The sequence below is a fragment of the Acipenser ruthenus genome, chromosome 33 (genome assembly GCF_902713425.1).
Source record: "Acipenser ruthenus chromosome 33, fAciRut3.2 maternal haplotype, whole genome shotgun sequence".
Lineage (NCBI taxonomy): Eukaryota > Metazoa > Chordata > Actinopteri > Acipenseriformes > Acipenseridae > Acipenser > Acipenser ruthenus.
This window is the reverse complement of record NC_081221.1, coordinates 12880622-12904261: the sequence shown is the minus strand read 5'-3', so window position 1 is coordinate 12904261 and position 23640 is coordinate 12880622. Positions and strand designations below refer to the sequence as shown.

Below are 23640 nucleotides of genomic sequence, written 5' to 3'. Positions count from 1 at the left end.
GTCCTGTTAACGTTCTTATCTTAGTTGGTTTTAATGTAACTTCACAATTGCTGCTTCTGTGTTATTAGGTGTATACTGTTGTTTAACTCTGTTATTTAAATGGTCTGCTTGTGGCAGTTGTATGTGTGACATGCTATTCAAATGTATTGTGGTTTGTATTTTTTTCTGCTATGTTCTGTACAGTGCTTTACGATACTTTTGTATAAAAAGCGCTATATAAATGCAATCAATAAATAAAGAAATAAACTCATAGCGCTTCCTGTGTAAAATCATGACGGGTTTAGATGCTAAGGCAGGGCTGTCGTGTTTCGAGATGCTGGTGTAGCTTGCAGGGCTGCATGCTGTGGTTTGCCAGGATTTCGCCGCACATTTGATTCCTCGGTGCATCGCTGGACCCGCTCCATGTAAAGCCCAGATTTCATTATTGAAACATTAGTGAGCATAGCAATGCTTCCTCATATTTTCTGCTTCTGTGTTTTTCTGGATCCTCCGCTGCTGTCCTCTCTTCGGTTTGTGTTGTTCGTTTTTCTCCCTTTGTCACAAAACGATCCGTTTCTCATTAAAGCTGTTTCTCTCTGTAAACTGCTGCTTCTTCTTCTGGTTAATCTATAGGGCGCATTCCATCTATTATTGTAGATGATTAGCGCCCTCTATCTGTAGTCCTTTGTCTGTCTTTGTTTTCCTTTATTTTTCTGTCATCTTTATTTATTATAACTTCCCTTCTTTTCCTGTTTTCTTTATATATTTTCTCTCTGTAAGCGCGCTGCTCAGACTGTTTACAAGCTTACTTGGGGGGGGGGGGGGGGGGGCGTTATTTTATTTGAGTTATTTTTATATATAATACAATACATTTAAAATATATAATAATTTGTAATTTTCTTCAAATCATCCAACGTCTCTAAATAAATAAATAAATAAATAAATAAATAAAAGGACACACAGCTCGCTCCTCCCTTGGCACGCCCCATGGTTTGAGAGCCACTGCTTTGAGAGTCCAAGATCTACAATCCTGAAGTGGAGCTTTTTCATGTCAGCAAACCTCTCTGATAGCTGACAAATGATTCCATCCAGGACTTCAACACGCAGGCGCGGGGGTCTCTCCAAAGTGTTTGGGTCGGTGTCCTCATTAAAGCAGCTGAGCCCCTGTTCATAATCATCCCAGCCACGGCGGAGTCTTTCTCGTTTGCGTTCCTCTCCATGGCCTCGGAGCTGTACAGTTTCTTCATAAAATCCCTCAAACTTGGCATCTTCCCCGAGTTCTTTCAGTGCATGTAGGGGACTGTCGAGTCGTTCAAACGATTTCCTGAGATCCAGAGACTGGAGAGTTTGGAAGAGTATCTCTGTGTGTCCAAATATTGCACGAAAGACAAATGTCACGCGAAAAATGGTCCCCCTTGGAAAGTGGTCGCCCCAGACACACGCGACTTCACAAAACCACAGCTAAGTTTACAGAATAAACACATTTATTATTTTAAAAAATAGAGTTTTAATGTCAAAATCGGTGCAATATTACTGAAAGTTGTCCCCGTGAAAGAACACAAATGGGATTAAATGGGAATCGGAGTTATAGTGCAGTTTAAATATACTGTTTATGTGTAGGGTAGGGTCTGACATTTAAACATCTACGTGTTTTCAAATAAAATAGACATCTTTTTGTCTTGTTGAAACAGTATGTTTATAGCTTGTTTAGTATTGTTAAGTGGCCTCAGTTTTTTCTAGTGTGGCTAAAAATGAAGTTCGTTACTTTAGCCACAGTGTCTAACTAAATAAAAGCCTTAGAGGGAACGTAATATCTATGTATGCATGTATTTATTTATTTCGACATTTATGTAAGTATGTATTTGTTTATTTATTTATTTATTTATATATTTATCTAGTTGTTTATTTATGTATGTATGCATGTATTTATTTCATTTTGGCATAAAATATCCTCCATAACTGAAACTATAATTGAATACAGTATACATTAAGAAACTAGTGTATGTTAAAATGATCTCTCTAACTTTCTATCTTCTCTCCTTTCTCCGTGTCTCATGAAACACACGCCTGTTTTTTTTCTTCAACAGCAGAAAAGTGTTTCATTGCTTTCCTTGTGTTTGTGTTTCCCATTATATATCACATGGAAAGGGTTTCTGCTCCTCTTGGTCTTTGTGTGGAATGCAGTTGTTGTTGTTGTTGTTGTTGTTGTTAATAATAATAATAATAATAATATCATCATCATCTTATTGTATTTTATGTATATGCTTTTTATTTTTATATCCTTATGTATTAATACAATCAAATACAAATCTGTTCCATTTTATGATGGAAACAGCTTTAGTGATACGCTTAAGGTTTGTGTGTTGCACGCGTGCCGTTAACAAAATGCCCCGGAAACTTAAGATGAAGAAAAGCATTTTAATGAAGGGCTGTAAACAGCAAAAAAAAATAAAAACAGAACAATTTAAACAAAAGACAGTGAAAAGGTTACCGTTCCAAGCTGAAAAATGTTTTCTTTGTGAACCAACGTTATCTTTCGCCAGTCAAATCGTAGAGTGCCTGAATAAAGTTTTATAGATACACGAACAGATCTTCTGTTGCATCTTGTTTAGCAGCCGCAGCTATCCCAGATATAATAGATTTGGTTACATTGTTTAGCGTCAGGAGTTTAAGCATGATTTAACTGCGCAGCAGATTCCCCAGTTGGATGATGAGCTGATAATATCTCTTTAGCCAATGAAGCAGGCACGGTGACGTCACCATAATGATAAACAGTAATGCCGCGGGAGTTTTGTACTAAAGCAGGGTCAGCTGCTGCAGGGAAAACAAAGTTTATTTCTCAAACTGACCATTTTAAGAAATGTGAAAGCAGAACGCACAGAAATACTTGGGACTGTAATTAGGAAGTGTACTGCTGAGAAAAAAAATGACGGGATTCAAATTGAAATGTACTGCAGATTACTCGATGGCAGAACAAACGCCATTCACTAAATTTAGCTCTCAGATTGTACCAATGAAAATATCTCAAACATATGACAACACGCTTGCTGTGGTGTATTTAATATCGTAAATAGCAGAACAAACACGCTGCGATTAAAACTTGTTTTTACTGAACAATAAACAGTAACATGTCATCATAAGCGCTGTCTGTGTTACATGCTGTCAGATCAGGACTTCACTAACACTGAGCATGGGAGCTGCTGTTTCCTATTACAACTGTACACAATTACAGGCGCGATCACCAATTCCATACACAACACCTGCAAAATATATCAAATACAAACATGCTGAGTTCATTGCAGTCATCAGCTGCATAGATGAACCATTCAGCAGAATGAGGCAACAAACAAGTGAGTACAGACTCAACACACCTGGCTGTAAGATTGCACACAGTTTAAGATTGCACACAGTTACTGGTACACCTGGTGTTGGAAACACTGGTACTGGAGATGAAAAGGTTGAAAACCACTGGTCTAGATGGACCCTGCATAATAACTGGAGGCTCTGTACAAAACATCTTAGAAATGTCTTCATGGAGAAAGAACAACATGAATAAACAGACAGATTTTGTCTTTTGCTGCCAGTATCACATTGCTCTCATATTTCAAACCATAAGTATCTATTTCTGAAACGTCTGCTCCAAAATGATTTGTGCCCATAAGGAACATGACAAAGAATACAATCTACATACTGTTATAAATATCTCCGCTTTCTGCATTAGAATTGTTAGTTTGCAAGCTGTACATTATAGTAGAAGTTAAAACTTACAAGAGACTAAGTCAAGTAGACAGGCGTTTTGGCTAGTGCCTTCATTACTGTACCTGACTCAGTTGTTCTTTCAATGCTAAAATGTAATTAAATGCTGCCTTTTGCAATTACAAATCCATTTCACCTAAGAGAAGTGTTTGTTGCAGTTTAAAATATTGTGGAGTCTTCCCTGACATTTCACATATTTTACACTGTTAGATGTACTGTTAGATCCATAATCGTCTTACAAACAACATGTTAGTGTAAAATGCGGCTCCCTGTATAGTTTGTAATATAACAGTGTTTGTGTTTGTCCAAAGCTGTTAGTGCTCTGTAGGGAAGTCCCTAAACAGCAATGTGCCCCCTACTTTAGTAGAGGTTGTGAAGCACTGCTCTGAGAGAATCACTTACCTGCTGTGAGGTGAGCGCTGTTTAAGATCAGTAGCAGTGCCAGAGCTTGCTCAGTGCTCAGAGCCATTCTCCTCTCCTCTCTCTCTCAGTTTCAGCACAAAGTCCAGCACTCGGGTTAAACTCTATTTGTGTTTGATGCTCTCAGCTCTGTGACCGCACTAAATGCATATTTCCTGTACTGTTAGTTTTACCAGAATGATCTATATGTGTATTTTTACACACCTGCATAGCATACTGACCATCTTCCAGTTTTCAGTGTTGTCTGTGGTTTCAGTAGGACACAAACAGCATGGGTTTCAAAATGGATGGAATTATTAAAAATTTACATTTAATCTAAGTCTTTAATTTGCTTTGGTTTAGTTCTGGACTGTTTTAGAAAGTAAGTTTTCCAAGAAGAATTAGTTATTTAACAAATTACTTCTTTCTTTTTGAGAATCACTGGATGTTTATTTATTTCCAGATCAATACCATGAACAAACCCTATACAGTCAGCACTCACATATCCCACCCTATAACATTTTGCCTTCAGTGACGGTTAAACGCGTGTGACGCATATCTCATTAATGTATTTCATTTTGTCCCATTCCAACCCTTGTCTGTTTTTCAGGGAATACAATGTCAAAAATACAAAAGCTGAAAGGACTGTGTTTTAAAATAAGTGGGCTTCCATTTAGATGTACTGTAGGTGGTCTTGTTGGTACAGTACTATATTTTCAACAGAAGTAGTATTTTAATTCAGAGCGATATGATTCTAAAAATATCCTACTTGCCAAAAGAGACGACTGTGGACACGTGGACTGTAATACAGAACATACTTTTAAATCCGGTAGGTATTGTACCAGTATGTAAAATGACCTGTTGACGACCCAACAGCAAAATGAAATCAAAATGTTACCCATGCACAGAACTGCGTACAACGCAAAAGGAAATGTAATTAGCAAAAAAAAAAAACGGTTTCCAGATTTAAAACCGTATCCAAAGTCAGTATTGAAAGCTGCAGAATATAGAATTCGATAAGGCCCTAATGTCACAGTTCACTTGCAAATGAAAATGCACAAAAGCTAAAGATCACAGCTTAAAAATATACCTCAGAGTATCTAACACTGTTCAATGATCAACTGTTTGACATTACAGTAGCTGGTCTCGTTCACTTTGCTGTTACTAATAATTTACACACACAATAAATTGGTGCGTTGGTAATTCATGAAGCTTTTCTTGTGTGCTGTTAAGCATTAAGAGGTGAAGGGGGTGTTAAGCATTAAGAGGTGAAGGGGGTGTGATTAACATGAGATATTATATTAGCTGTCTCTGCTCTATCTCCATACAAGGTGTGAAACAAGTTCTTTATCTCAAGCTTCACACATTCTGCAGTACACCTCAGCCACAGTGTGGTCAGCTTAAGCCTCACGTCATCTGCTTTAAACGTTTAGGACACACGTCATGTGATAAAGCTTTCCGTTGCTGTTTCTGACACAGGAAGTCTATCCAGAAGTGTCTGTTTTGTTCAGAGCAGCACAGAGCAATCTGATTGTGAACACTGTTACAAAGGGAGAGCATATGGGGGGGAAAAAAGATTAAGCAGAATTGTATCACCCAAAAAATAATGTATGAAATATAACAATAACATCTGAAATATAAAATCAATTGCAAGTTGTTCTTTGCTGTTTTTCATCTGGATTTTCACCACTGCTGTACATGACCTGTGTGATCCCACATTCTACTGAGATAGCTGCTAATTATGCCTCAGGATCAGAACCTGTGCTTGTATTTATTTCTGCATACAAACCATGAGCGTCTTATATCAGGTTAGAAGTGGCTGAAGACTCCATAGAAACATCATCAGTCCCTGTTTACCAATGAAAGGGCTCTGCCCATCATCAATAGTTCTGTGCAGTGTGTGTGTGTGTGTGTGCTGTGTGTATGTGTCCTGTGCAGTGTGCTGTGCAGGTGTGTGTGTGTGCAGTGTCTGTGTGCAGTGTGTGTGTGATGTTTGTGTGTGTGTGCTGTTTGTGTGTGTGTGCAGTGTCTGTGTGTCTGCAGTGTGTGTTTGTGCAGTGTGTGTGTGTGCAATGTATATGCTACGCAGTGTGTGTGTGCAGGGTGTATGCTGCGCAGTGTGTGTGTGTGTGCAGGGTGTATGCTGTGCAGTGTGTGTGTGTGCAGTGTGTGTGTGTGCAGTGTGTGTGTGTGCAGTGTGTATGGTGTGTAGTGTGCAGTGTGTGTGTGCTGTGCAGTGTGTGTGCAGTGTGTGTGCTGCACCGTCCTTTCGTATTCTGAGCCCTGGCGGTGAGATGAGGTTCAGAGCTCTGTAAGCACATCATGCAACATGTTCACACCACGCATGTGTTGCTCTTTTGCATAGTGGTTGAAACGCTCGCTTGTGGTGTGTGTGGTTACTGGTTTACACCCAGCCTCTGTCATGTTGTTTAATGTTGTGAATCGGATTCAATGATGAAAGGAAATATTAATTATTAAAATATTAATATTTGTGAGCAGCCATGTTCTTACTGTCAGCGCTGCACTCTAGGGACTGTCTACCAATTACAACACTGTTAGTACTAGGGACTGTCCATCAATTACAACACTGTTAGTACTAGGGACTGTCTATCAATTACAACACTGTTAGTACTAGGGACTGTCTACCAAATACAACACTGTTAGTACTAGGGACTGTCCATCAATTACAACACTGTTAGTACTAGGGACTGTCTATCAATTACAACACTGTTTGTACTAGGGACTGTCTACCAATTACAACACTGTTAGTACTAGGGGCTATCAATTACAACACTGTTAGTACAAGGGACTGTCTACCAATTACAACACTGTTAGTACTAGGGACTGTCCACCAATTACAACACTGTTAGTACTAGGGACTGTCTACCAATTACAACACTGTTAGTACTAGGGACTGTCTACCAATTACAACACTGTTAGTACTAGGGACTGTCTACCAAATACAACACTGTTAGTACTAGGGACTGTCTACCAAATACAACACTGTTAGTACGGGACTGCCTACCAATTACAACACTGTTAGTACTAGGGACTGTCTACCAAATACAACACTGTTAGTACTAGGGACTGTCTACCAATTACAACACTGTTAGTACTAGGGACTGTCTACCAATTACAACACTGTTAGTACTAGGGACTGTCTACCAATTACAACACTGTTAGTACTAGGGACTGTCTACCAATTACAACACTGTTAGTACTAGGGACTGTCTACCAATTACAACACTGTTAGTACTAGGGGCTACCAATTACAACACTGTTAGTACTAGGGACTTTCCATCAATTATGACACTGTTTGTACTAGGGACTGTCTACCAATTACAACACTTAGTACTAGGTACTGTCTATCAATTACAACGCTGTTAGTACTAGGGACTGTCCATCATTTATAACACTGTTTGTACTAGGGACTGTCTACCAATTACAACACTGTTAGTACTACGGACTGTCCACCAATTACAACACTGTTAGTACTAGGGACTGTCTACCAATTACAACACTATTAGTACTAGGGACTGTCTATCAATTACAACACTGTTAGTACTAGGGACTGTCTACCAATTACAACACTGTTAGTACTAGGGACTGTCTACCAATTACAACACTGTTAGTACTAGGGACTGTCTATCAATTACAACACTGTTAGTACTAGGGACTGTCTACCAATTACAACACTGTTAGTACTAGGGACTGTCTATCAATTACAACACTGTTAGTACTAGGGACTGTCTATCAATTACAACACTGTTAGTACTAGGGACTGTCTACCAAATACAACACTGTTAGTACTAGGGACTGTCTACCAATTACAACGCTGTTAGTACTAGGGGCTGTCTACTAATTACAACACTGTTAGTACAAGGGACTGTCCATCAATTACAACACTGTTAGTACTAGGGACTGTCTACCAATTACAACACTATTAGTACTAGGGACTGTCTACTAATTACAACACTGTTAGTACAAGGGACTGTCCATCAATTACAACACTGTTAGTACTAGGGACTGTCTACCAATTACAACACTGTTAGTACTAGGGACTGTCTACCAATTACAACACTGTTAGTACTAGGTACTGTCTATTAATTACAACACTGTTAGTAGTAGGTACTGTCTATTAATTACAACACTGTTAGTACTAGGGACTGTCTACCAATTACAACACTGTTAGTACTACGGACTGTCCATCAATTACACTGTTAGTACTAAGGACTGTCTACCAATTACAACACTGTTAGTACTAGGTACTGTCTATCAATTACAACACTGTTTGTACTAGGGACTGTCCATCAACTACAACACTTAGTACTTGGGGCTGTCTACCAATTACAACACTGTTAGTACTAGGGACTGTCCATCAATTATAACACTGTTAGTACTACGGACTGTCCACCAATTACAACACTGTTAGTACTAGGGACTGTCTACCAATTACAACACTATTAGTACTAGGGACTGTCTATCAATTACAACACTGTTAGTACTAGGGACTGTCTACCAATTACAACACTGTTAGTACTAGGGACTGTCTACCAATTACAACACTGTTAGTACTAGGGACTGTCTATCAATTACAACACTGTTAGTACTAGGGACTGTCTACCAATTACAACACTGTTAGTACTAGGGACTGTCTATCAATTACAACACTGTTAGTACTAGGGACTGTCTATCAATTACAGCACTGTTAGTACTAGGGACTGTCTATCAATTACAACACTGTTAGTACTATGGACTGTCTACCAATTACAACACTGTTAGTACTAGGGGCTGTCTATCAATTACAACACTGTTAGTACTAGGGACTGTCTACCAAATACAACACTGTTAGTACTAGGGACTGTCTACCAATTACAACACTGTTAGGAGAAGGGACTGTCTATCAATTACAACACTGTTAGTACTAGGGACTACCAATTATATCACTTAGTACAAGGGACTGTCCATCAATTACAACACTGTTAGTAGTAGGGACTGTCTATCAATTACAACACTGTCAGTACTAGGGACTCTCTATCAATTACAGCACTGCCAGTACTAGGGACTGTCCATCAATTACAACACTGTTAGTACTAGCGACTGTCTACCAATTACAACACTGTTAGTACAAGGGACTGTCCATCAATTACAACACTGTCAGTACTAGGGACTCTCTATCAATTACAACACTGTCAATACTAGGGAGTGTCTACCAATTACAACACTGTTAGTACTAGGGACTGTCCATCAATTTCAACACTTTGTACAATGTACACACAACAGCTCATTGACAGATGACCATGTATTCAATGTCATATCATTGCAGCCTCTACACTGTTATATACATCAGATCCAGACTGATTGTGGAGCTGCTGCAGAGTTGTAGGCTGTCCTGCCCCTATCGCCTCAGTCCATTGGTTCCAGGCTCTCCCCCCTGATCCCTATCACAGACAGCCCCTGCTGGGCTACAGTACATGATGCAGCAATGTCCACTGATCAGAGCTCCTTACACTATTCCTGGATGCACTATCATTTAGTAGGAACTCAGCAACTGGATGATAGTGAGGTTTAGATCCACATGATTTCAAGGGCTGGATTTCAGAAACATGCATGCCATTGATAAAAACAATGCTCTTGTTATGCTATGATGGGGTATTAATATTTGTGTAACACTTTGTGTAGGCCAAACCCATGCATCATCCTCTAGTGAACTGTACCCCACAGCACAGCGTTGCATAGTGATAAGGGTGCTTGTGTTTATAAGGAATAGTAACTATTGATTTAGAATCATCCCTCGTGTTTCTTACTGGCATTATTAATATGCCTCGTCCCCTTTTCTGTGCTGAGAATCATTTGTTTTATTATATATTTTTGTTTTACATTTCGTATATCCTGTTGTAAGAGTTTCCCACAGTAAATCTTGCCTCAGCCACTGACTCACTGTGTGCGCCCCTGAGCAAGTCACTTAACCTGCTTGTGCTCCGTCCTTCGGATGAGACGCAAAACCAGCAAGGTCCTATTGGAAGGGACTCTGCAGCAGCAGTTGTGATGCAGAGTTCACCCCCCTAGTCTCTGTAAGTCACTTTGGACAAACGCGTCTGCTAAATGACTAATTATTATTATTATTATTATTATTATTATTATTATTATTATTATTATTATTATTATTAATAACAGATCTGCACAGTGATTGCAGTTGGAACACTGGAGTAAGAATTCCAACACATGACATCACCGCGTTCCAGGAAGCAGGAACAGCTTTGCATCTCTAGCGCTGTCTTCAGCAGAGGAAGTAGGTGGAGCAGTTCCTAGAGCTCATGAGATCTGAGAATCATTGCAAAGCCTTGGTTAGCAGCCGATTCAGGATGCAGACCATCCTTCCCAGCAGTCCCTTACAGCAGCTTTGATAAGCGTGGCTGGTGTTCCGTGTGGTTTTGACTGCATTTGATTTGTCATGTGCTGTGGCGCAGAGCTGGGGTTCACCCCATTCCCCCGGTTAGGAGTGCTGTGCTCTGTAAACCACACTGCGCCCTCTAGAGGAGCTCTGCTTCAACTCTCTGTATCTCTGCATCCGTCTCCTGAACGCTGTTATCTTTCACCATTAAAGAGCACATGAAAGACTGTACTAGTGTATGAACGAGAGGACACCATTCAGCCATCCTAGTAGCTGATTGATCTCAAAGCTTTGTCAAGTTGTTTCTTCAAGGATCCCAGTGATTCAGCATCAGCAACATGGTTAGGTAACCCTTTGTAACACTTGGTAACTCATTCCACACCCTCACCACTCTCTGTGTAAAGAAGTGTCAGCTACCCTCTGTCCTGAGTCACTGCACTTAATGAAGCTGTGTCCTGTGGTCCTGGTTTCTGCGCTGTGCTTAAGATTGTAATGAACTCAATGATCTAAATGGTGGCAGGTTTAATACCAACAACCATAAAACTAGGATATTGTTTCACGATGTATTCGCATTGAGTGACATTGAAAAGGGATTTATTATAAATCACCCTGACTCGGGGAAAACACCAGAGTAGTGTGAATAATATAGTTACTAATGTAACAGTATCCTCTCCATTAGTTTAAGAGATCACAATACAACCCTAGGGGTGTTTTCAGGACCTGTGACTCAGACAGCCTTTACTGGTGCCTGTGGAATCTAGGGAAACAGCACCACCTGCTGTCGCGGAGCCGCCAGTGCTCTTGTCCTGCTGCTGGTATCAGCAACATTAACCATCGCCGCGGTGCCGCAGAAATCTGACAGAATCGCGAGTAAAGCGGAGGGAACACGAAGCCACTTCCTGCCATGGAAGTTGGTTTCAGGCCACTGCAGGGCACACCAGGGGAGGCTCGGGGTTTGATACAGAAACCTCAAACTAGGCCTCCCGGTCTCCTGGAACCAGGTTTCAAACCACTGGTCCTGAAAAAGTGTTTTCGTGTTCCTTCAGCTTAAGAAAGGGGTTGAGCAGCTGGGGTTGGATGGATCACATTATTATATTTGTTCACGTTTTTCTAAAACGAATGTGTTTTACTACATCTGCAAAAATATTAAACAAACTACAGTTCCCAGAGAACACCGCGGCGCAGATTCGACGCATAGCCGTGTCGTCACGCTTGCATCGTCATCAGTGTTCAGCCGGAAGCAGCATGGCCAGCAGGTAGGTGCGATACATAAAGTGATGTTAATAAAAGCAGCCAGCGCAGTCCTGTTTACTGGTGCTCTGAGTTCACTGAATGCTATTGAGACAGGGACTGGAGTCAGGAAAGATATTATAGATGATATTCTAATAGCATTCAATGAAGGTGCAGTCAGAGACACAGATATTATATTAGCACGGGCACCAAGCCATTCTGGGGTGCGAGGTAATGAACAGGCGGATTTGATGGCAAACAGATTGAGAACTGGACATACGGCATTGAGTCAGCATCTGTTTAGAACAGGGAAACATGCAAATGGATTATGTGGAGAATGTCAAAGGTTAGAGACTGTACAGCATTATATATTGGAATGGAATTAATTCAAGCAACAAAGAGAGGTATTAATAAATCAGTTGAAGGCATTAGAGGCGGATAATTTATCAATACACAGAATATTGAAGGAGGGGAAGGGAAAACAAAAAGGAAAAAAAAAACATTCATTACAATGCATACTGAGGGCTGGAAAATGGGGATGTATCTAGACGAAGACATCGTGGAAGGGCGTTAGGGGGCGCTCGTCATCTGTTATTAGATGACATGCGCCAACTCCCTCCAATCAGAAGCAGCAGCAGCAGCAGGACGGAGAGCCAGTGAGAAATAGACCCTGTTGCTTTAATTGTAGAGTTCAAGGGATTTTTTTTTCGACCCGAACCGAGTCAGAATCCGGGAGACGGTATCCTATCACGTAGCGCTTACGGTAAGCAAATACAATGTTGTCCTAACATGCCTAACTGTTGCTATAGCTACAGGAGCGACGTCACACCTGTGACCACGTGACTGGGGCTGCTGCAGATATGTAGGGGTCTACCTAATTCGCAGAAATCTGGAAATTGAGGGGTCACATCGCAGTTCACCTCGTAGGGGTCATGCATACCGGACTAGTACAGAGAGAAAACAATGATCTGCTTTAAATTAACTACTCGCCGCAAGCGACGCAAACTACGTATCTTAATTATGTAGTTAGGATTTTTTTTCCCTTCCTGTGTGCATTACACTTAGGATTAAAAAATACCTTCGACAAATAACATAAAAAAAACAAACTCCAAAGCGGTTAACTTTCTTGTTTGCTGTTCACATGACAACAGAGTTGTAATCAGCCTATCAGTGCGTCTGCACTGGCTTTTCTGTGATCCTGTACAGAAGGTGGGACTAAGGCACTGTTGCATTGCTGTTTTGATTCAGGTTGATAAAATCTGCTAGTTTTCAGCTGTGGAGGTAAAGTACAAAAAAATGGATGACAAAGCAAAAAAAAGCAAAGTGTATTTCGGCCGAGGATCGTGTCGAGACATTCCCCAAAGAAACTGTGCATGCAGATGGAGCTGCCTTCCTGACGTCACACGCAGCGTGTCGGGACGCGCTTGAAAAGGCGGGACCGCATTCCCGAACAACACTGCCGCGCATTATCACTTCAGAGTTATGAGTCGACTGTAAAGCTGTCACATTATGCATTGATTTTATTTGATGTTATTATTTCTCTCATCACCAATTGCCACGACAACACACTCATTTATTTATTTATTTATTCATTCATTCATTTATTTATTTATGTATGTATGTATGTATGTATGTATGTATGTATGTATGTATGTATGTATGTATGTATGTATGTATGTATGTATGTATGTATTTATTTGTGTATTTATGTATGTAATTATTTTAAGGTAATAAACAAATTATAATTATTTCATTATTATTTTGCATCTCATTAAGTTGTGTGTGTGTGTGTCTCTTCTCATTATCAGTGACACTGTGTGTGTGTGTGTGTGTCTCCTCTCTCATTCAGTGACACTGTGTGTGTGTGTGTGTGTGTGTGTGTGTGTGTGTGTGTGTGTGTGTGTCTCCTCTCATTATCAGTGACACTGTGTGTGTGTGTGTGTGTGTGTGTCTCCTCTCATTATCAGTGACACTGTGTGTGTGTGTGTGTGTGTGTGTGTGTGTGTGTGTGTCTCCTCTCTCATTATCAGTGACACTGTGTGTGTGTGTGTGTGTGTGTGTGTGTGTGTCTCCTCTCATTATCAGTGACACTGTGTGTGTGTGTGTGTGTGTGTGTGTGTGTGTCTCCTCTCATTATCAGTGACACTGTGTGTGTGTGTGTGTGTGTGTGTGTCTCCTCTCTCATTCAGTGACACTGTGTGTGTGTGTGTGTGTGTCTCCTCTCTCATTATCAGTGACACTGTGTGTGTGTGTGTGTGTGTGTGTGTCTCCTCTCTCATTATCAGTGACACTGTGTGTGTGTGTGTGTGTGTGTGTGTGTGTGTGTGTGTGTGTGTGTCTCCTCTCATTATCAGTGACACTGTGTGTGTGTGTGTGTGTGTGTGTGTGTGTGTGTGTGTCCTCTCTCATTATCAGTGACACTGTGTGTGTGTGTGTGTGTGTGTGTGTGTCTCCTCTCTCATTCAGTGACACTGTGTGTGTGTGTGTGTGTGTCTCCTCTCTCATTCAGTGACACTGTGTGTGTGTGTGTGTGTGTGTCCTCTCTCATTATCAGTGACACTGTGTGTGTGTGTGTGTGTGTGTGTGTCTCCTCTCTCATTATCAGTGACACAGTGTGTGTGTGTGTGTGTGTGTGTGTGTGTCTCCTCTCTCATTATCAGTGACACTGTGTGTGTGTGTGTGTGTGTGTGTGTGTGTCTCCTCTCTCATTATCAGTGACACAGTGTGTGTGTGTGTGTGTGTGTGTGTGTGTCTCCTCTCATTATCAGTGACACTGTGTGTGTGTCTCCTCTCTCATTATCAGTGACACTGTGTGTGTGTGTGTGTGTGTGTGTCTCCTCTCATTATCAGTGACACTGTGTGTGTGTGTGTGTGTGTGTGTCTCCTCTCATTATCAGAGAGTGTGTGTGTGTGTGTCTCCTCTCATTATCAGTGACACTGTGTGTGTGTGTGTGTGTGTGTGTGTGTCTCCTCTCTCATTATCAGTGACACTGTGTGTGTGTGTGTGTGTGTGTGTGTGTGTGTGTGTGTGTCCTCTCTCATTATCAGTGACACTGTGTGTGTGTGTGTGTGTGTGTGTGTGTCTCCTCTCTCATTCAGTGACACTGTGTGTGTGTGTGTGTGTGTCTCCTCTCTCATTCAGTGACACTGTGTGTGTGTGTGTGTGTGTGTCCTCTCTCATTATCAGTGACACTGTGTGTGTGTGTGTGTGTGTGTGTGTCTCCTCTCTCATTATCAGTGACACAGTGTGTGTGTGTGTGTGTGTGTGTGTGTGTCTCCTCTCTCATTATCAGTGACACTGTGTGTGTGTGTGTGTGTGTGTGTGTGTGTCTCCTCTCTCATTATCAGTGACACAGTGTGTGTGTGTGTGTGTGTGTGTGTGTGTCTCCTCTCATTATCAGTGACACTGTGTGTGTGTCTCCTCTCTCATTATCAGTGACACTGTGTGTGTGTGTGTGTGTGTCTCCTCTCTCATTATCAGTGACACAGTGTGTGTGTGTGTGTGTGTGTGTGTGTCTCCTCTCATTATCAGTGACACTGTGTGTGTGTGTGTGTGTGTGTGTCTCCTCTCATTATCAGAGAGTGTGTGTGTGTGTGTCTCCTCTCATTATCAGTGACACTGTGTGTGTGTGTGTGTGTGTGTGTGTGTCTCCTCTCTCATTATCAGTGACACTGTGTGTGTGTGTGTGTGTGTGTGTGTGTGTGTGTGTGTCTCCTCTCTCATTATCAGTGACACTGTGTGTGTGTGTTGGCGGGGGGGGGGGGGGGGGGGGTGAATCATTTTCACATCAAATGAACCATTAAGAGTAAACACCAATATAAAATATTCAGTGTATTAATGATGGCTGATCGTTTTTGAACGTCTTGTATTTACATTTCTCTGGATGATCTGCCTGTAGAGTCAGTTTGATGTAATTGATTGATATTAACTTTATTGTAACATTATACTCACTTTATCATGGATTTAGTGCATTACGTTTGTTTAAATAATTGATTTATTTCTTGATAGTGTTGTATAGTCGTTGTATAATACGATGCCGTTCGCCTAGGCTAACAGAGGCAGCAGTAGTTTAGTGGTTATCTGCATCACGATTAGCAGCTCACTCGCTCGCAGTAACTTTTCAAAGCTGCGCTGCGCTGTGCAGAATCTGCACAGATTTCTGCGGGTGGGGTTGAGTGACAAATCTTCTTTAACTCATTATTTTTTTATTATCTATTTTGATTAGTCAAGTACAGTTCTGTAGGCATGAAACCAACCACAATTTAGAACATTTTACTGAATCCATCTAAACTTGACAGATGTCTTTAAATGATTCCTGATTCAAGCTTTGTGACTTGGGCCCTTTTCATTGACTGATGTAGCGTAGAGTGTTTACTGACTGACTCTCCCTCCCAGGTCACTCCTCTACCCCGCTGTGCTGTCTCCTCGAAGGATCCAGGCCCCGCCACTGCTGCCCCCTGCTGGAGAGACATTGCTGTGAGAGTCTGGAGTCCAGGATAGACCACTTTGTGAAGAGAGTGAGACTGCAGAGGGGAGAGCGAGTCATGCAAAATAAAGAAGTTTGTTTTGCTCATTTGCATTTGGAAATATTTATTTTGCATAGGGAGCAGCACAATATAGGTTTGTACTTTCATTTATGTCTTCATAACTACCTTCCTCCATTTGATGAAACTTTGTAATGTCATTTTTTACAAGAATGTATCCCCCGTACTGTGTGTGGCTTTTCTCTCCATACTGGTTGAGTTTTACTGGTTTGGATTTAGTAGATGCTGTATTTGATATGCAATGTTGTTGTGCATGCTGTGGGTGTGGTGACACAGTGTCAGTTCAGGACAGTGAGTTGAATGTTTGTTTAGTGATCTCAGCCTCTTCCCCATTAATCCACAAGTGAATCCCAGCACACTACTTCATCCCTGCTTGAGAGAGACCCAGGACTGGACGCCAGACTGGAAACCTGTTTGAATTGCTTTACTCTGCTCCCCATGTCTCCCCTCTCCTGTCTCCTCTCTCTCTACTTAACTATCTCCTGGCAATCAGCCAAGAATGCACATATAAATAGTTCAAATGTATATAAAACCTTATACTTCCCTATTTTCAGATGAAGCCCAGAACAATATAACTTGCATCAAGCTTATGGTAATTCCCAGTCAACTCAAACTGGCAGTTTTTTATGATGGTGTATAATTTGTGGAAGCGCCTGTCCCTCAAATCGAGACACAGCCTCCTATTGTTTAGCTGTTCCTTATCATCACTTCCTTATTTTCAGATGAAGCCCAGAACAATATAACTCACATCACGCCTCTGGAGGTGTTGGGGCCCCACAGAGGTGTGGATGTTGTAGGATCGGTCCTGTTGGCTCAACCCAGATTGAAAATAGAAACAAGTACTTTAGCAGTGTTACTGGCAGTGCAGGCGTTTGAAATGGGTTGTGTTTCTGTAAATACCCTTGTTCCTCTCTCTTTCTCTCTCTCTCTCCCCCTCTCTCTCTCTCTCTGGTGTTAATGTCAGTACAGTTTCAATGATGTCATAGCAATACAGGTGTAAACACTTCAGTAGAAAAATCCCTTTTATCCATGTAAGAATTAAACAAAAAAATACATGTAGCAAAAGGTTTCAAGACTTGTGTGTGTTTAATAATCTGACAAGATGTTTCTAGCAGCTTTCTGTTGAAATGTGTAAATTAACTCAACAGTAAAAAAAAATGCACATGTCTTTAAAAATAAAAGTATTGTAACCCAGTGGCTAGAAGGGTAAGCTAGAATCAGAATAAAAGCGCTTGGAGGCTGAAAGTGGTCTTCAAAGCAGGACTGGCAGTTTATTACTTACAGGTTTGAAATAAACAAGAAAACAAAAACAACCACAGCACCTCACAGGGCACAAAAGAAAAGGCCTAGCTCTGCACAGAGCACTAACTAAACACAGGCTTTCCTAAACTACGGTTGGAACGGATAAGCCGCTTATCCAACAAACAAAAAAAGCAGTTACCAAACCGTAACTAAACACAGGGTTAATTTCTGTACTAAGGGATTATATTCCTTTTCACAGACCATGTAAAATTAACTTGCCTTTAGTCTTCCACACTCTCTCACTCACAATCACCAAGCACTGACAAAGAGACAGCTTATATCTCTGCCTGATTTAGCTTAATTGGAGACAGCTTGACTTCAGCTGCTCCTACTAATCAGCTAGTTAAGCATGAGAGAGAACTGGCTCCTGATCCCCTAGTGGACATTCTGCACATAACTCTTTTCTTTAAAAAGTTTTAAGATTAGGAGCTTTCTGGGAACAGTGCCCTCTTCATTCTCAAGCTGATATATCTATTTTCCAACACAATACCACACACCCTATTACTGTATGATGAAACATTATGGGATAGAAGTCAGCTGAGATGTCTCCCTGTTCAGTAACATCCATGGGCTCCTGGAAGACAAAAGCATTAACATTGAGCTGGTTTTGAGCAATGCTCTATAGACGATCACATTTCTAATGGAATATTATTTACTTGATTACAGTAAACCTGTCCATACAGCCTCCTGAATGGAGCAGTGAGCCGCAGTTGCCTCTTGTTGGAGTAACTTTGCAAAGCCTCTGTCAGATCCTCATAGACTATTGGAGGTACTTGCCTCGTGTTTGTTTTATTAACACTGCTGGCTCTTGTTTTTGGTACCATGACATTGACCTATGACCTGGTATGGATGCGCTATTGAAGTCCTGTGGATTTTTTGGTTTCTGCTTTTTAGAGGCTTGGAGTTCTTATCGTCCCAATCGGAGGTTCAAATCCTGACTAGCAAGTCACTTAACCCCCTTGGGCTCCTTCCTTCGGATGACACGTAAAACCAAGGTCCTATTGGAAGTGATTCTGCAGCAGCAGTTGTTGATGCATAGTTCACCCCCTAGCCTCTGTAAGTCACTTTGTATAAAAGCATCTGCTAAATGACTAATTCATCATCATCATAATAATAATAATAATAATAATAATAATAATAATAATAATAATAATAATAATAATAATAAAGTTAGTTGCTGGCAGGGCAAACTGATTCCTTTTGTATCCTAGCAGGTATTGTATATCTGAGTGTTACTGAGTTGCAAAGCTAAGCTTTGTGGTTCCTGATTCACTTTTCAGACAGCAGATTATGTAAGTGTTAACAAAGTGTGCAAGGTTCATGCATGTTTAATAATCCAGCAAGATGTACATCTGTGGCGGAGTGTCCCGCCCCTATTTATTATTATTTGTATTTTTGTTTGCGGCGCGGGTAAAAGCGCTGCGTCTTTTATTATTATTTAAAAACCCCGTGAGGATGCATGGCTGATCAGCTACTGATTATTTAAATAGCTGACAGTCATGCATCCTTACCAAACGCGTGCAGACTCTGGCCGGGGGATAATAAGATAATTACCAACTAGTTAAAATCCCTCGGCCAGAGTATATAAACCAGCAGCTCTCTGCACTTGATGTTGGGGTGTTGGAGTAGAGAGTACGGGGAGCGGAGAGAGGAGAGAAGGTATAACATTTAAAAAACAATTGCTAATACGTGCTGGATTATCCAGCACGGCACTTACTTGTTTGTTTATTTATTCGTTTGGCCCTCGTGCCCTTTTGTTTGTATTTTGTTTAAATATTTTGTTTGTTTATTATTAAATACGCTGAGTGCTTTTGCACTCAGTTTCACCCGCCCATCCACTGTTTTGGAGTCAGTTACTTCCTGGTCCGTGACGTCATCCACCACACCACTGCGAGCCAGACTGTCACAACATCTCTTTAAAAGTAAAAGTTTGATGAAACCTTACAGAATAGGTGCCAGCTGAGTTGTCTCCCTGTTCAGTAACATCCATGGGCTCCTGGAAGACAAAAGCATTAACATTGAGCTGGTTTTGAGCAATGCTCTATAGACGATCACATTTCTATTGGAATATTATTTACTTGATTACAGTAAACTTGTCCATACAGCCTCCTGAATGAAGCAGTGAGCCGCAGTTGCCTCTTGTTGGAGTAACTTTGCAAAGCCTCTGTCAGATCCTCATAGACTATTGGAGGTACTTGCCTCGTGTTTGTTTTATTAACACTGCTGGCTCTTGTTTTTGGTACCATGACATTGACCTATGACCTGGTATGGATGCGCTATTGAAGTCCTGTGGATTTTTTGGTTTCTGCTTTTTAGAGGATTGGAGTTCTTATCGTCCCAATCAGAGGTTCAAATCCTGACTAGCAAGTCACTTAACCCCCTTGTGCTCCTTCCTTCGGATGACAAGTAAAACCGAGGTCCTATTGGAAGTGATTCTGCAGCAGCAGTTGTTGATGCATAGTTCACCCCCTAGCCTCTGTAAGTCACTTTGTATAAAAGCATCTGCTAAATGACTAATTCATCATCATCATAATAATAATAATAATAATAATAATAATAATAATAATAATAATAATAATAATAATAATAATAATAATAATAAAGTTAGTTGCTGGCAGGGCAAACTGATTCCTTTTGTATCCTAGCAGGTATTGTATATCTGAGTGTTACTAAGTTGCAAAGCTAAGCTTTGTGGTTCCTGATTCACTTTTCAGACAGCAGATTATGTAAGTGTTAACAAAGTGTGCAAGGTTCATGCATGTTTAATAATCCAGCAAGATGTACATCTCTTTAAAAGTAAAAGTTTGATGAAACCTTACAGAATAGGTGCCAGCTGAGTTGTATCCCTGTTCAGTAACATCCATGGGCTCCTGGAAGACAAAAGCATTAACATTGAGCTGGTTTTGAGCAATGCTCTATAGACGATCACATTTCTAATGGAATATTATTTACTTGATTACAGTAAACCTGTCCATACAGCCTCCTGAATGGAGCAGTGAGCCGCAGTTGCCTCTTGTTGGAGTAACTTTGCAAAGCTTCTGTCAGATCCTCATAGACTATTGGAGGTACTTGCCTCGTGTTTGTTTTATTAACACTGCCGGCTCTTGTTTGTGGTACCATGACATTGACCTATGACCTGGTATGGCTGCGCTATTGAAGTCCTGTGGATTTTTTGGTTTCTGCTTTTTAGAGGATTGGAGTTCTTATCATCCCAATCGGAACTTCAAATCCTGACTAGCAAGTCTGTGAACCTCCTTGTGCTCCGCATGTTTTATTTGGGCTGTGATAGGAGGTTGACTCCCATGTGGGTGGGATAAGGCACTGATCAGCACAGGTTCACAGGGGCAGAGTTAGCTAGTTGTGAGTTTGGGCTGCTGCGCTATTAGAAAAGGCCAGTGTGTAAAATAGTTTTACCTGCCATGCTCTCGTTGGAGTCCTCACTCCCGAGAACCCGGGGCGACGTCTTCGTGATTGAATGTACTTGCACTGCAATGAAAAAAAGATCTGGTCACTAACTTATCATATCATAAAAATCACTTGTGGAAATGTAGCCACAAAATAGTTTTTATCTCACTGGAAATACAAATAGCAAGAAGTCATTGTGCTGAAGAACTATGTGTAGGTTGCTTATGTACTGAATACAATTCGTAATTCTGCTGTAGGAGTCATACACTAAAATATATTCATCCACAATGTGGAGAAATCCAGCACTTAACGAAACTAAATAATGTAATGTAACGTTTCGACTAGGAGTCTTTCTCAGTGTCGTTTGTCTTTTAAATTATTACGTTTATTTTAGTAACTTTCAGCACTATTGAGAGTTGAAACCTCGGATGATGGGTTGCAATTATCTTGACAACGATCCCTCAAGTAATATTACCTAGTCTGAGATCACAGCTAATCCCGAAGGTAATATTACCTAGTCTGAGATCACAGCTAATCCCGAAGGTAATATTACCTAGTCTGAGATCACAGCTAATCCCTAAGGTAATATTACCTAGTCTGAGATCACAGCTAATCCCGAAGGTAATATTACCTAGTCTGAGATCACAGCTAATCCCGAAGGTAATATTACCTAGTCTGAGATCACAGCTAATCCCGAAGGTAATATTACCTAGTCTGAGATCACAGCTAATCCCGAAGGTAATATTACCTAGCCTGAGATCACAGCTAATCCCGAAGGTAATATTACCTAGTCTGAGATCACAGCTAATCCCGAAGGTAATATTACCTAGTCTGAGATCACAGCTAATCCCGAAGGTAATATTACCTAGTCTGAGATCACAGCTAATCCCGAAGGTAATATTACCTAGTCTGAGATCACAGCTAATCCCGAAGGTAATATTACCTAGTCTGAGATCACAGCTAATCCCGAAGGTAATATTACCTAGTCTGAGATCACAGCTAATCCCGAAGGTAATATTACCTAGTCTGAGATCACAGCTAATCCCGAAGGTAATATTACCTAGTCTGTGATCACAGCTAATCCCGAAGGTAATATTACCTAGTCTGAGATCACAGCTAATCCCGAAGGTAATATTACCTTGTCTGAGATCACAGCTAATCCCGAAGGTAATATTACCTAGTCTGTGATCACAGCTAATCCCGAAGGTAATATTACCTAGTCTGAGATCACAGCTAATCCCGAAGGTAATATTACCTAGTCTGAGATCACAGCTAATCCCGAAGGTAATATTACCTTGTCTGAGATCACAGCTAATCCTGATGTAATATTACCTAGTCTGAGATCACAGCTAATCCCGAAGGTAATATTACGCACTCCATTCTGCACTTCCATTAGCTACAGAGGTCCCAGATGTGCAGTTTTATAAGAAACACATGTTACAGCAAACATGTCATTTCAATTGCTGTGCCTTTTAATAATAATAATAATAATAATAATAATAATAATAATAATAATAATAATAATAATAATAATAATAATAATAATAAACTGCACATTTGAGACCTGTGTTAGGTACACTTTAAAGTCAGTAAACCTGCCGGGTGACTCTGCTGTGTGTAGGCAGGAAAGGGTTCTGCCCATTAATGACAGGCTGCGCTGGGTTTTTTTTTTTCAAGAACATGTTTTTGATCTGGCTTTCAATCATGAATGTTTGGGCTACATGTGTTAAAAGTGCCCTCATAAAAGCCTCCCATAGTAAAAGCATGGCAGTGTGATAAAGCACAGTGAAAGCATTGAAGAATTTGAATATTTGATGGGAGATTCACTGATACATCTAATCAGGGGCAGATCAGACCAGCTAAACCAGGTAAACCTGCCAGGTGGGAAGTGGCAGCTGTGCGTAGGCGAGAAAGAGAAGCTGCCCATTATTAATGACTGTTTAAAATAAAGTATATGGGCAAGCTTCTGATAATAATGGATTCCAGGTCTAATAGTCAAAGAATGTGTGTTTACACTGGCAGAGAATTGGGGTCTCATGGCATTGTAACACTGGCAGAGGATTGGGGTCTCATGCCATTGTAACACTGGCAGAGGATTGGGGTCTCATGCCATTGCAACACTGGCAGAGGATTGGGGTCTCACTCCATTGTAACACTGGCAGAGAATTGGGGTCTCATGGCATTGTAACACTGGCAGAGGATTGGGGTCTCATGCCATTGTAACACTGGCAGAGGATTGGGGTCTCATGCCATTGCAACACTGGCAGAGGATTGGGGTCTCACTCCATTGTAACACTGGCAGAGGATTGGGGTCTCACTCCATTGTAACACTGGCAGAGGATTGGGGTCTCATGGCATTGTAACACTGGCAGAGGATTGGGGTCTCACTCCATTGTAACACTGGCAGAGGATTGGGGTCTCATGCCATTGTAACACTGGCAGAGGATTGGGGTCTCATGCCATTGTAACACTGGCAGAGGATTGGGGTCTCATGCCATTGTAACACTGGGCTTGGGTAAAACAAAACCCAGAAGTGTCTGTGGCACTCCAGGACCAGGGTTGCCTACCCCTGGTCTAAACAATGCAAACTGTCAGTCAGACTGGTCTTTCTCTTTAATGAAGTTGAATAC

General features: G+C 41.0%; 1 protein-coding gene across 2 annotated transcripts in view; it reads right to left on the bottom strand.

Annotated features, from left to right (window-relative positions):
* The window catches only part of LOC117433428 (hepatitis A virus cellular receptor 1-like), a 52853-nt gene extending 48577 nt beyond the window's left edge, over window positions 1–4276 (bottom strand). For both annotated transcript variants that reach the window (XM_059006789.1, XM_059006790.1), the window contains exon 1: window positions 4138–4276. In XM_059006789.1, coding sequence (XP_058862772.1) covers window positions 4138–4204 — 67 coding nt within the window. In that variant the 5' untranslated portion in view covers window positions 4205–4276. The remainder of the gene's footprint in view (window positions 1–4137) is intronic.
* Window positions 4277–23640: the final 19364 nt, after the last annotated feature.